The sequence below is a fragment of the Haemaphysalis longicornis genome, unplaced genomic scaffold (genome assembly GCF_048455015.1).
Source record: "Haemaphysalis longicornis isolate Haplotype H1 unplaced genomic scaffold, Haemaphysalis longicornis Haplotype H1 scaffold_1, whole genome shotgun sequence".
Lineage (NCBI taxonomy): Eukaryota > Metazoa > Arthropoda > Arachnida > Ixodida > Ixodidae > Haemaphysalis > Haemaphysalis longicornis.
The window spans coordinates 464,075,767-464,088,918 of record NW_027526203.1 but is presented as its reverse complement, the minus strand read 5'-3'; the positions used below and the strand labels follow the sequence as shown (position 1 = coordinate 464,088,918).

The window sequence follows — 13,152 nt, the reverse complement described above, 5'->3', positions numbered from 1 at the left end:
AATTAAAGGGAAAAGCCGCCCGCATCTTCCCACGGGGGGAACTCGAGTAAATGCGTCGCATCTACTCGAGTCAAGCAAAGCGTCACGTCAAGCGAAAGCCAAGCAAAGACGCCCTTGACTGAATTCCGAACGCGCGCTCCACCGCTTATATACGTTGAGGGGACTGCGTAAGCCGGTCCCAGTCGACGACGTTGGCATACTTGTAAAGCGGCGTGGACTCTAGGTGTTTGAGCCAACCGCGGATGTTGCTTGGCCGGAGAACGGCACACCGGCTATATGCGCAGCGTGCCCGAAGGAGAGGAAACCGCGGAAGAGAGAGTACTGCACATGCGCCGGCCCAAGCGCGTCTGCCGCGGCTATGACGCAACGTGCCGCGGATATGACGCAACACAATCCACTTTAATCCAATCCAATCCAATCCAATCCAATCCAATCCAAATCCAATCCAATCCAAGCCAAGTCAAGCCAAGACAATCCAATCCAATCCAAGCCAATCCAATCGAATCCAATCCAATGCCCCTCGCGAGAGAGTGTGCGAATCCAATCCAATGCCCCTCGCGAGAGAGTGTTCGCTTTCGCCTCGACTCGACGCGCATGCGCAGTGAGCGTGCGGACTACGGACGCCAACGCGGGTGACATCGTGAGTTACTAAAATGCTCTGCATTTAAAACCATCTTGCGACCCACCGCCAGGGGGACGGGCCCGGGGGGACCCCCCTTGTCCCCCCCTAGGAAGAAGCCGGATGGAGTGGGTTGCTGGGAATGGGAACTTGGGACTCTAGGTGAAGGCGGAACTCTGTACTCAAAATGTACTCAAAATGTACTCAAATGTGAGAGTTTCCCCGGTCGGTGTACTAACCTCACCTTTCCTCGTTTTCCCCGTGCGGGACACCAAGTAGCTCGTGGTAGTACGTCCCTGCGGCTTGGGTGACGAGGTTCGCCTATGCCTCAGCTAGAGAAGATTAGTATATAGGCCCCTCGCAGCAAGGATACAGGAACGGCCACCCCCTCCCCCCCCCCCCTTCCCGGACTGTACAACATCTAGCCCCCATTGACGTTAGGTTACAGGGGTATGTCACTCCCCCCGACTTGTTGCGATCAGGTCGCTGGCCCCGCCAAGCTTGCGGTTACAAGGGTCGCCAGTCCCCCGGCCCGTAGTGGTTTCCCGACTATCAATCGGTACTGCCAACTACAAACGACTGTACGCTGGCATCATTTCATTTCATTTCATTCATTTCATTTATTAATACTGTTAGCCCAGAAGTGGGCCGTTACAGGGTGGAAGGACAAAAAGTTTCACTCGAAAGCAGGTTATCAAGTTGAAACAATATTTCTCGGGGCTGTAGCGACTTCGCTACACTTGCTACTTCGCAACTTGACTCGCCGGCCTCCTCTCACGCTGGATTACAGGGGTACGTTACTTCCCCCGGCCAAAGAAAGTAATAGTTGATCGATCTCGACACGCCTTCCTACTTCAACCGCATTTCCAAGTGCCGGCTTGACACCCGACCGCCCGACCACCGCGTAGGACCTAATTCCAGTTGACCAGGAACCTCCGCAGTGGCCGCCGTTTTGCACGCTCCCCGGGCAGGGGTTGGGCGGCCTCCCCGATTCCTCGACGAGGTCCTGTGGAATACCGTACTTCCACGCTCTGGCCCCTATGACATTAGGTTACAAGGGTTTGTCACAACCCCCGGCCTGCAGACCAGCTCGCAAGTTCAACCGAACGAGCCCCAAGATATGGTTACAGGGGTGTGCACGCCCCCGGCTCGGTAGTGGTTTACCCATTGCTTCAGCAATGGTACGCCAACACTACGTGCGAACTGTACCGCTTGAGCGCAGTGATTACTTCGCAACATTGACCCGCTGGCTTCCTCTCACGCTTGATTTTCAGGGGCGCGTTACCACCCCCAGCCTTTGGCCTCCTCCCACACTGGATTACAAGGGCTAGCTACTTCCCCTAGCCAAGAGAGTCATAGTTGCTCCACAAATACCATCTTTCGAAATACACGGGATCCTCTGAGGAACTGCCAGTAGCTCCGCACTCTCGCCCCCAAGATTGAAGGTTACAAGGGCTCATCAAGTTCCCTTGGTCAGCAGACCAGCTCGCATTAAAGGCCCCTTCCATGCTCCGGTTACAGAGGTTCGCTACACCCACGGCCTCATTGTGTGTACCCATGCTTCAGCATGGCACGATAAAACGAACTGTACCGCATATACCCCTATGACTTGGGTTACAAGGGTTCGTCACCTCCTTCGGCGAGCAGATCGGTTCGTGTTTATAGGCCCCTTCCTAGCTGCGATTACAGGGGCTCGCAACTCCGCCGGCCTCATAGTAGCGCTCACATTGCTTCAGCAACCGTGCGCCACTATAACACAAACTGTACCGCTTGAGTGCAGTTGCACTTCGCAACACTGACCCCCCGGCCTCCAACCACACTGGATTACAGGAGCGCGTTGCCGCCCCCGGCCAAAGAGAATCATAATTGATCCACAGAAATTTGCGACCGCAAATTTTGATCGAATTACCATTCCAAGCACCAACCTCGGTAGCCACCCAGGCTGTCCGGGCCTGCGTCCGCATCACGCATCGGTGTTCTTGGAAGGCACTTACCCTCAGAGTGCCTTGGGAGTTGCTCAAGCTCCCATGGGCGTTGAATACCCAATACAGTGGGCTTGGCACACCACTGATTCCTGTTATTGCGACGGACCAAAGCAGGACAGCCGAAACCGACCGACACAGTCCAGTCCGCCGGCGGGTGGGAGGGGGGGGGGGGGGGCACGTGCAAGCCGACAGTAAGATTAGTGAGCAGTGGGTGGCTGGGGATGTTGACCCTTCCCGACATTAAAAAAAAGTTTCCTCGATTTCCATTTCCATCTTGCCCCTGTGGCCATTCACCAGCGTTGTTTTGGTGGCTACGCGGGCTTTTTTCCAGACATTGCGAGCCGCAGGGTGTCGACCAAGCCACGTTTTAAAGATGGCCTGGTCAAACAAACGCCGGAAGCGCGATTGATCCCTTTGAAGCACCAGATGAGGGTTTTTGAATTGTAAGGGCCTTGGCTACTTTGTGAAGTAGGACGTTTATTTTACGACACAGCTGTCTCCGAACACCGGTCCAGGAACCAACGATGATGATGGTCAGTCCAGAAAAAGACGAAATGTTCTTCGAAGTGTTTCATGATGGGGATAATGTGGAAATGAAATAAATGAATTTTCACGCTTCGGAGCTACGCGCTTACAATATTGCCATCCTTCAAAACTGAACTTGCCATTACTAAGTAGCATGTGTTCGCTTTAGCTACACGCCAATCCCGACACGGAAACCAATAATTGTAGAGTCCGATGAGCTTACGACACAACTCCGAATTTTTACTTATGAAGTGGGTGCACATAATAATCTTACTATGCGATAACTGCCCGGTTTAAATTTTCTCCTTCAAACCCTTCCCTTTGACACCACAATTCCTTTTGTGCTACCATTGTAGCATCTGCGATGAATTTGCGCAGTTTACTCCTAACTAGTACTGATCAGCGGGATGCCCTTTTTATCTGCCCCACATGATTTTATTAATCTAAACCTTTAATTTGATATCCCACACACTCTGCCGGAATTTCTTTGAATTTTAACCTAATTTATGACTTACCATGACTGTCACATGAGGATAACGAGGAAGCATCTCTTATTTGTCCCAAGTGATTCCCCTCATCAAGACTTTCGATTTGATACCCCATACCTCACGGCGGCATCACTTTGATTTTTAACCCAATCGATGACACCATGACTTTCTCATGATTATGACCAGGAGGAATTTTTATTTGTCTCACGTGATTTCCCTCATTGAGACTTTCAATTTAACACCCCACACGCCCTAGCGCACAACACTTTGAATGTTAAGCATGTCTATGACTCACCAGGACTGTATCACAATTATAACCAGGAAGAATTTTTTTGTCCCACGTGAATCCCCACACCGAGGTCTTCCCAATGATTTTTAAATCATTGTATGGTCGACCGTGACTATGTCATTATTACTACCAGGATGTATTTCTTATTTGCCCAACGTTATTTCCCTAATCGAAACATTTAATTTGAGACCCCATACGCCTACGGGTCATCATTATGAAGTCCAACCTTTATTATTATAACTCACGATAACTAAGTCACGATAATGACCACGAATCATTTTTTGTTTGCCCCTGGTGACTTCCCTACTCGAGACCTTCAATTTGAAACCCCACATACCCTAGCGGCACATCACTTTGAATTTTAATCCAGTCTGTGGCTATCCATGACTCCTGCGTTACACGGTTCGCCATTTTCGATATTTTTTCTTATTATGTCTTTTCTTATCTTTTGTTTTTAAATTTCCGTTGATGAATTATCTACATTTACGCTTTTATAATGGTTACAGGTTGAACTTCCGTGATATCTGCATTATTGTTGAAATGCAGGGCGTTACACGATCCAGGCCGGGGGAGGGGGAGGGAAGGTACTCGGCAAATAATGCTACGCATTAAAAAAGCAAAGGCATATCCATGAACGCCTCGCGTTTCAGAGATTCGCGGGGACAGTTCGCTTTGACACAAGGCGTCTTTTTTACAGGATGCAGAGCAAGAATGCACGGAACCGTAACCCTAAGCAGCTTCGACGTAAATGGGGTGGTGGTGGTGGTGATTTATTAACAAAGGAGGGAAGAGAAAAGGCCTGGGGATATTGTTGAACTCAACGGGGAGTTCACCCTCATACGACCCAGTCCAGGGAAGGGGATTGGGGCTTCAAAGGATAGGAAGAGAGAAGGGGGAAGAGAAGAGCGGTAGGAGAGTGGGAAATAGTCTATATCGCGTTCGTTTAGTCCATGACTCGATGGCTACAAACGCAGCGCTAGTCCTGTTGTAACCAGGAAGTTGACTAGGTGCTGGAAGACCTCCCGTCGGATGGCGTCCGGTCCCGTGGGGAACAGGAAGTCTTCTAGGTTGTGGCTTGGGGCACTGAGTCGCTGGAGTTCGGCCCGGAGTTGTGCCCTTGCGGTGTCGTGCTGCGGGCAAGAGCACAGCAAGTGCTCTAGCGTCTCGGGCTCTGGGCAGTCGGCGCAGGTGGGGGATGCTCGGCGGCCTACTTGGTGGTGCAAGCGCGCTCCCACGTTGCAGCAATTGAGCCGCAGGCGAAGAAGGAGCGACCGGGCGTCTCTGCGAATGCGTCCGGGCAAGACCCGTGGGGCCTGGCCACTGACTACTCGGGCATCTGGATGCATGGCCTCCACCACTCGTGCCAGGGTAGTCCTTGCAGCGTGAAATGACACCACATCCCGGGAGGCTGGAACCCCTGCCTGGCGAGCAGCACCTTTGGCCAAGGCGTCTGCAACCTCGTTGCCCGTGATGTTCACGTGCGATGGCAGCCAGTGAAGTCGCAGTGGACACCCCTGCGCTTCCACCGCATGAAGCTTGAACTGAGCAGTGAGCGCACGCCCCCTCGCCCAATCTTGTTTGTTTCGCCCCGGGGCCCCAGCACACCATCGAGTCTGGACCGCCTCTATCATGAACACGAACACGGGGCCTACATCAAGAGTTTGGTATCCAATATTATACGTACAATTGCGTGCAACCAGCGCTAATCATCATGGCCAGCATGTATAGCTGTATTGAATCTGCAACGAAAATTCTTTCCGACCTCACAGGAGTTACGGTGTCATGTCGTACCGAATGCAAGAGTTTGAGCTCACGAATTTGCACGCGTAATATTTTTACCAGGAGTGAATTTTAAAACTGAATGCTAATGAAATCAGAGTCCATCTGAGCCCGAGTAAATTCCTAGCACGAGAGAGTTGCGAGTCCATTTGAGTTCTGACTTCATTTTGAGTTTTCAGTCCATTTTGAGTTCTGAGTTCATTTTGAGTTTTGAGTACATTTTGAGTTTTCAGTCCATTTTGAGTTTGAGTACGTTTTGAGTTTGAGTATATTTTGAGTACTGAGTACATTTTGAGTTTTGAGTACATTTTGAGTACTGAGTACATTTTGAGTTTGAGTTCATCTTGAGTTTGAGTACATTTTGAGTTGAGTACATTTTGAGTACATTTTGAGTTTGAGTACATTTTGTGTACTGAGTACATTTTGAGTTTGAGTACATTTTGAGTTTGAGTACATTATGAGTTTTGAATACATTTTGAGTACTGAGTACATTTTGAGTTTTGAGTCCGAGTGAGTTCTGAGTTTTGCGCTCACTCTGAGTTTGAGTTTGAGTGAGCGCAGATGGGCTGCACAGCATTGACTCTGAGTTTGAGTGAGTGGTGATTCGAAAAAAAATTGTGAATGAGTTTGAGTGAGCCGCGCCAACTTTGCCGAGGTATGCTCCCATCCAGCCCGTCGCTAGAAAAGGGGCTGTAGCACTACGACCACTCCAGACCAACTTCTTTCCGAACCGTCTTGTATCATCACATGTATCCTAACCTATATGCACCAAAATGTAGATTTTGTTCAGGGTGGGCTACACTCTTACACATCATGTGCCCGCACATCACTGCGAACCCAGAGGAACACACCACACATTTACTAAACGTACACAACGACGTGCAGTAGGAAGCCGCGCTGCAGAGCTCCACCGCTGAAGATCAACAGGCCGTAGTCTGAATGACAAGGGAGGCCACTGACTCCCACGGGGTCGGCCAAGCCCTTGCAAGAAGGGAGACATAAGGCTCGTATTCTCTAAAGTGGCTATTTGGGCATGTTGGTTTAACATGATCAGGGGAAATCAGCGCAGCTGGAACACGGACAATAAGGAATACGACTGGACCCCCCCAGCGCTCGCGTGTGTCCAGTCGTTGTCCTTCTTGTCAGTGAGCTGTCGTCATTTGAATTAGTCTTCTCGTTTAGACCAAATATAGTCTCTTTCTCTCTCTCTGCATTGAGATTTTATGCTTAAAAACTTTTTAAGGATCCATATGAAGCAGGTCAACATGCCTGAGAACGCTTTCTGCGCGCCCACATCAATTTTCACATTGGGGAAGTAGAAGAAAAGGCGGCACTCAAGCGACAAAGATTCAAACGACGTACCGTTCGACGCTGCGACAAAGAGACCGGCCCTGGCAGGACGATGAAGAGGTGTACGCCACGGAACTTCGTCACCGTCCTTCAGCGGTCAAAGTAGTGTTACTCGCGGTAAATCGGTCGCCCTCAGTGACAGGCCAATCGGAGTACATGACGGGCGCGTGGCACGCTCAGTGCTGGGCGGCCTCATCGCCATCGAGAGCGGGTGGGTCGGTGGCAGCGGCGCGTTACAACCTCGCGCGTTGAAGACCCGGTGCCGCCGGTCGTTCGCTGAGCGCTCCGCCGCCCTCGCAGGCGGTCCAGCGAGACAGCTCAGCCGTTCGTAATCGCGCGCGCAAACAACGTCAAAGGGACTCGTACCCACGCTATCAGGCCAATTATCGGGCTTCCGAGGAACATGGGCCTTTATCGCCAGGAATGTGTCCCTTCGGGCCACATCGGTACGCGGGAGAAGCTAACCGGGCTACATGGACGGCGCAGCGATTGAACGCCGCGCTCGGTAAGTGGTTAGCTTTTCTCTTTCTTCATATCTCTCGGCCGATACGTGCGCCGGTGCGCGTGCGATCCCGGCCGCCCAGCGATGTCAGAAATGTCACAGTCGAGGTTCTCCAGGCCGTAGATGAACAGCTGGCGTTTGAGCTCATCGCAGTTTTGCTTTTATTGCTATCCTGAGTGAAGCGTATTAAAGACAAAAAATAGCATAGCTTTATTTAAGCTTGCAAATATTACACAGAAAATCTGCGCCTGCGTTCACTGCGGGTGAGTTCGTTTAGGCATAAAGACTTTCCCTCTGTCATTGTGAATGTGCACGGAGCGCGAAATTGAATTCACTGCGCCGGAAAGCGGTCAGCGTACCTCACATTTTCGCCACCTCTTGTGCGTGCGAGTTGGGCAGCGCTCCTACAAATCGTTTTGCGTCAACACGTAGCATGATAAGGGATCAGAACCTGGCGTACAGTTACCTGCTTACCACGGGCTCATCTGCGAAACATTCTCGGCAGCTTATTAATATTGGTATGACTTTAATAATCGAAGACATATTCCCTCTTTCTTGGCCAGCATGGAACAGCTGTGGGTCTAAGGTGTTGTGTTTCTGACCACGAGGTCACGTAATCAAGTCGTTTTTCTGGCCGAGGCGGTTGTGTTCATGATTTAAGCGCCTGTTAGAGGTTTCCAGGCGGCGTCGATTAATCCGTAGCACTCCGCTACGGTACACTGTAGAAGAACCCGAGGTCGAGCTCCGGCGCGTAAAACCGAAGCTTGGATTTGATATCAAGTAGCTCTTAATGCGAAAACATGTACATGCTCGTTGTTTTTGTGGATGTGGGTGAGGTAAGCCCAGCTGTTAACCACCGAATGTAATTCATACTTGTGTTGCTCGACGCCACGTATTGGACTTAAATTAGCTTTCCACCGCCCCCTGCTTTTCTGGAACGGCCAGCGACACACGGTCGCGGTTCCATTCCAGCCGCCGTAGCATGCAGTAGTTCTCATGGAAGCTAACGGCGACGTCGCCCGAATTTGGCGCGCGTTGAACAATCCCAGGTAGCAGCCAAAAATGAATTCGTATAGCCTGCCACTAATGCGCTCCGTTTTACAATTGTTTCTTCAGCTCGTCTAACGGGGGAGGGGGGGGGGGGGCAATTTTTAAATTTGGCTTGCTGAGGTTACGTCTTTACTTCGTTGACATTAACCTTGAGGCTATATCCATTTCCGTGTACGTAAGCGTCTGAAACAAAATCATGGGATAGAATAGCAAAAGCAGCAATCGATTCAGTTGTGAATGACAATAATAACTTTTTTGTCAACCCTGTCCGTAAGATTTCTGGTTTTTACACACTGTATATACTCTACAGCTCGATCGGCTGAACCAGCCGGCCCGATACAAAGATGCTGCAGTGACGCCAAACGGCCGACTCCTCCTAATCTTGCATGGCGCAGGTTCGGTGCTCCTTTCCTAAATCTCCGTGGGGTGCTTGACTTCGGCGCACGCCTACTGCTGCGGTCGCGGGAGCGCAAGCATTGAGGCAGCGCGTTCCCTCCTCACCGCCTGGACTGTGCCGCTGCTCGCGGATCGCCGTTTCTCCTGAAGGCCGCCGATCTTACAGGTGTCAAGGTGCGGCGCCTATCTTGTTACGCGTGTGTGTATACGACGAGGCGACGACGCGTTTCGCACGCTGGCAGCGTGCGCGACGCGTCGGCCGCTCGACACTTGCTGTGTACATTGCCACTTTATCTGCTTACCGTCTCTCGTGAACGTTGCAAGGATGCTCGCAAAGCTCAAGAACTACCTTGCACGGCCACAACTGTTCATTGATATGGAGGAAGTGACCTTATAAACGGGTCGGAGGGGTTGGCTTATGATAAGCGGTTATGGTGAGGCTGTGCTGAAAGCGAGCACAGCATGGAAGTTGCTTGTACCTGGCACGTGCGTTTTTTACCGATCTATCCTTCAACACTGTTGTTGGCGGGTACCGATTGGCGTCACTGCGCCTTTTTTGACATTCTTCCACGTGGAGGCAGTGTACGTGTTCTCCTAGGCAGTTACCTCACGCTTAGTTCGTGGAACTGGTTGCATAAACGAACAATGTTCAAAATCAGTGTGGTTTTGTAAACGAACCGAAGGCCAGCGATGACTAAAAAGTTGACCTTACCCTAAACTGAGCATTTACATTGGCCACCACGTCCGTAATAGAAATGAATGAACGCTGATGTCGTAATGCTGTAATTTCCAGCTTTCTCATGCAACAAAGTGCAAAGTTATCGTAAAAATCGCGTAAAAGGTCAACCTCTGACTGAGATATTAGGTATTTATAGCATGTCAGGCCAAACCCTTTGGGCGTGTAGTAGTTCCTGGTGACCTTAAAATGAAATAGCTGGTGACCAGTTGGAGTCACTAGCTAATGCATCACACAACCAGCACCAAAGGTGCGAATCGCTTTTAATCTCAGCGACAGGGCACATACCCTGCGCTAAGCAATGAGGCGAGTCATTGATTTGAGCGGCGTCCCGCCCGCCGAGGTCGGGTATAGGTATGATGAGCATTGGGCCAGTGTATGCGGGTGGCAGAGGCCCAAAGGGCACCCGGGACGTCCAGTGCCGCGGTCGTAACGGTCTCTTGTGTGGCCAGTTCAGGGCTCGCCAGAGCCTGCTCCCAGTAAGAGAGGGAGGGGAAAGGGGAAAAGGTCGCGCATAGGGAATGGAACATGCTGGGCAGTGAGGGGAAGGCGCGGTATGTGTTTATGAGAAGGTCAGTCAGTCAGTGCAGACCACCTGTGCGGTCGTGTCTTTTTGTGCTCCGTCAACAGCGTATTCTGCAGCGAAGGACAATGAAACGAGAGCGACAGCGCAGGACGGCCGAAGCTGAGTGTTTACCTGCACGGTTCTTTCTCGTTGTGTTGGGTTTACAGCCGAGATGACCAAGACGCGTAGAAAGCTCGTACAGTGTGGTAACTGTCCGCGGCAAGTAGATTCACGGGAGTTTCAGCGGGATGGCGGCGAGACAGACGAAGGGACAGGTACGTGTCGTTTTAGAAGTGTCGCGGCTAGAACGCGTACAAGCGAATAACTCGGCGTTCGCTAAGCGGGTTGCAGAACTGGAGGCAGCGCTAAGTAACGAATGCGACAAACGCAGCGCCGTTGAGGGAAAGTTAGAAGCAGCTGAGAGGAAGTTAGAAGGGCTCGTCATTACGCTAAAAAATGACGACACCTTGGCCCCTGCAGCGGAGCGGAGGCATGCACTGAGGTGGCACTCGTGGCGGAAGGTACGAAAGACAACAGCTACTCCTACGGGCTGAAAGATAGGCAAGCAAAACCAGTCGATAAGCAGGGTACCCGAAAAGAGCAGCACGTGGCAGATAGCGTGGTAATTATAGCGGGAGATTCTAACATGAAGAGGATCAGCGCTACCATAGTGGAAAGGGTAGGAGGGGATAAGCGTGTGAAGGGGGGTTGTTTCCCCGGTCAAAACGATGCAGACGAGCCAAGGGGCAGCTGGCCTTGTCCAGTAAAGCTAGAAACCTTGTATCTCAAGGGGGAGGAGGGAAAACTTTGCCAGGAGATAGCTAAAAGGGTGAACAACCTGCGGGCGACGGCCACAAGTGTGCTATTGCAGTCTGCACCGTGCCGGAGGTGACGAAGTATGGCGGGCACACCGAACGGGCAGTACTCGGTGCTAACAGCGAGATCGAGAGGCGCGGCAAGAAGGGGTTTGAAGTGATCGACGTGGACAGGGTAGTGGGCAGCATTGGACACAGGCAAGATTTTCAGTGGGACGGGATTCACTTCAGCCCCAGGCTAGGAAACAAGGTGGGGTGGCGCTTAGGCGGGGGAGCGGTAGCTTTTTTAGGGCGCCCCGCGAAACTAAGGAAGGTGAACTAGGCGACAAATGGAAAGTGAGGGACGTATGCACACTCAACGCTTGAGGAAGCCAGGCCTACAGAGCTAACAGAAGAACCTATAGATATAGCTGAGAACGTAGACAAAAGTGATTTAAGTGGAAACAATGGAGCGAACAATTTCATAAGAGACAAAAATAAACCCTGTAAAAATGGAAAGCGAAAGGGAAAAACAAATGCAATAAATATTTAATCTGCTATATAAATATGCAGTCAGCCAGAAAGCCTGATAAGTGGGTGGAAATTCAAAACCAACTTGACCGGGACGAAATAAACGTGCACGCCTTAGCCGAGACTCACCTCCGAGACCTAGAAGCGCCACTGTCAGACAATTTTTCTCTGAGAAGAATGCAACAGGACTGCACGAATGGAGAGAGGGGGAGGCGTTGGTCTTCTTATTAAACAAGGGACAGACTGGCAGAGAGTGCATGAAAACTGTAAAGAGCATCTATGGGTTAAAGGCATGATAGCGGTAAAAAATACATGGTTAGGAGTTGTGTATCTGTGGACGGGAGCCGAGCTAGGGCAAAAAATGTGGACATGTAAACTGTTTGAGAACAGATATAAACGAGTTCAAAGATTCCGATGAAATAATCTTAGCTGAAGATATGAATGCCCACATAGAAGATTTGGATGGATAGACAGATCATAATCGTTCTCTAGTGATAGATCTATGTCAGAAAAACCTGCTATAGTAAACAGAAAAAAACAAGTGTGACGGACAAATAACGGGGGGAAAGCGGTAACAGACAGTCCAGCATAGACTATAGTCTAATCACCGAGACAGTATACGAAAGGTTGCGGGAAATGAGGATAGGTGAAAACGGAACAGGCAGCTTAGGAAGCGACCACAAGCAGCTTACCTTGCACTTTGAAGGAGAAACCCGGGCAAATTTAGCAATCAGTACAACCGGAGGGGCTAATTTGAACAATTAAAAGTTGAAGATCATCGCTGATATGATGAAAGACGAAATCAATAAGTACCCAGACGAAAATTGGGATTACGAAGAAATGATCACGTTTATAAAGCATAAGATGGATGAAGCCAAGCAACAAAACCGATGGAAAGGGAAGAGAAAGCCGAGAAGCTGGTGAAATAAGGAAACAAAAAAGGCTATGACCAGCGGAAAAAGGTGTCGAGAGAAGATAGAGAGGCAAAAAGAACTGGTATGGAGCCGGAGGCAGTAAAGGAAAAATAGGACAGCTACCGGGGGAAAAACCTAGAAGTGCAGAAAATGGTGCAAGGAAAGATCAAGCAACAAAAGCGAACAATGGATGGCAGAAATACGCCAGAAGGACAAAAGCGCATCCAAGAAGATTTAGAATCATGTAAAATCGCTAAGCTAAAAAAAACGATATTCATCAAAAATTCTGTATTGATAGGGAGGGGAAACATTTCGAAGGAGAGCAGGCGCTGGCGCATTTTCATCGAGTGATTAGTGACAAGCTTAGGAAAAAGCCTGCGCCGCTAATACCAGCACCACAGAAGACTGCGGAAAGCGAAATAAATTTGAGCAATCTTGATTGGAAAAAGGCAGAGCAAAACGTTTCCCGCCAAAAAGTAGTGGGCCCGTATGGAATTCCAATGCAGCTGATAAACCTGCTTGTACCAAAAGTAAGGCACAGTTTATGAGGGCAATAGATGAGGGGATACAAATCAAGTAAATACAAAGGGTTGGCTAGAAAGTAGGATGAATTTAATCTACAAAGGCAG

The 13,152-nt window shown here is 50.2% G+C and overlaps 2 protein-coding genes across 13 annotated transcripts in view; one reads left to right on the top strand and one right to left on the bottom strand.

Annotated features, from left to right (window-relative positions):
* Nucleotides 1–13,152, bottom strand: part of LOC144156182 (uncharacterized) — a 121,393-nt gene that overhangs the window by 84,741 nt on the left and 23,500 nt on the right. The window contains exons 1-2 of one of the 6 annotated variants that reach the window (XR_013319706.1): nucleotides 7,048–7,172; nucleotides 5,281–5,420 (exon numbers count right to left, since the gene is read on the bottom strand). The exons of 1 other annotated variant lie outside the window; for it this stretch is intronic. The gene's annotated coding sequence lies outside the window, so the exon portion shown is untranslated. Of the gene's footprint in view, nucleotides 1–5,280; nucleotides 5,421–7,047; nucleotides 7,188–13,152 lie in introns of those variants that run through there. 4 more of the 6 variants (XR_013319703.1, XR_013319704.1, XR_013319705.1 and 1 more) reach the window with 4 other exon arrangements.
* LOC144156183 (uncharacterized) overlaps nucleotides 1–13,152 on the top strand; it is a 43,387-nt gene that overhangs the window by 23,499 nt on the left and 6,736 nt on the right. For 2 of the 7 annotated variants that reach the window (XM_077688049.1, XM_077688047.1), the window contains exon 3: nucleotides 8,983–9,157. Coding sequence is in view for 1 of the 7 variants with exons in the window: in XM_077688045.1 (XP_077544171.1) it covers nucleotides 7,509–7,540 (32 nt within the window). In the remaining 6 variants the exon portion in view is untranslated. The other 5 variants (XM_077688051.1, XM_077688046.1, XM_077688050.1 and 2 more) reach the window with 5 other exon arrangements.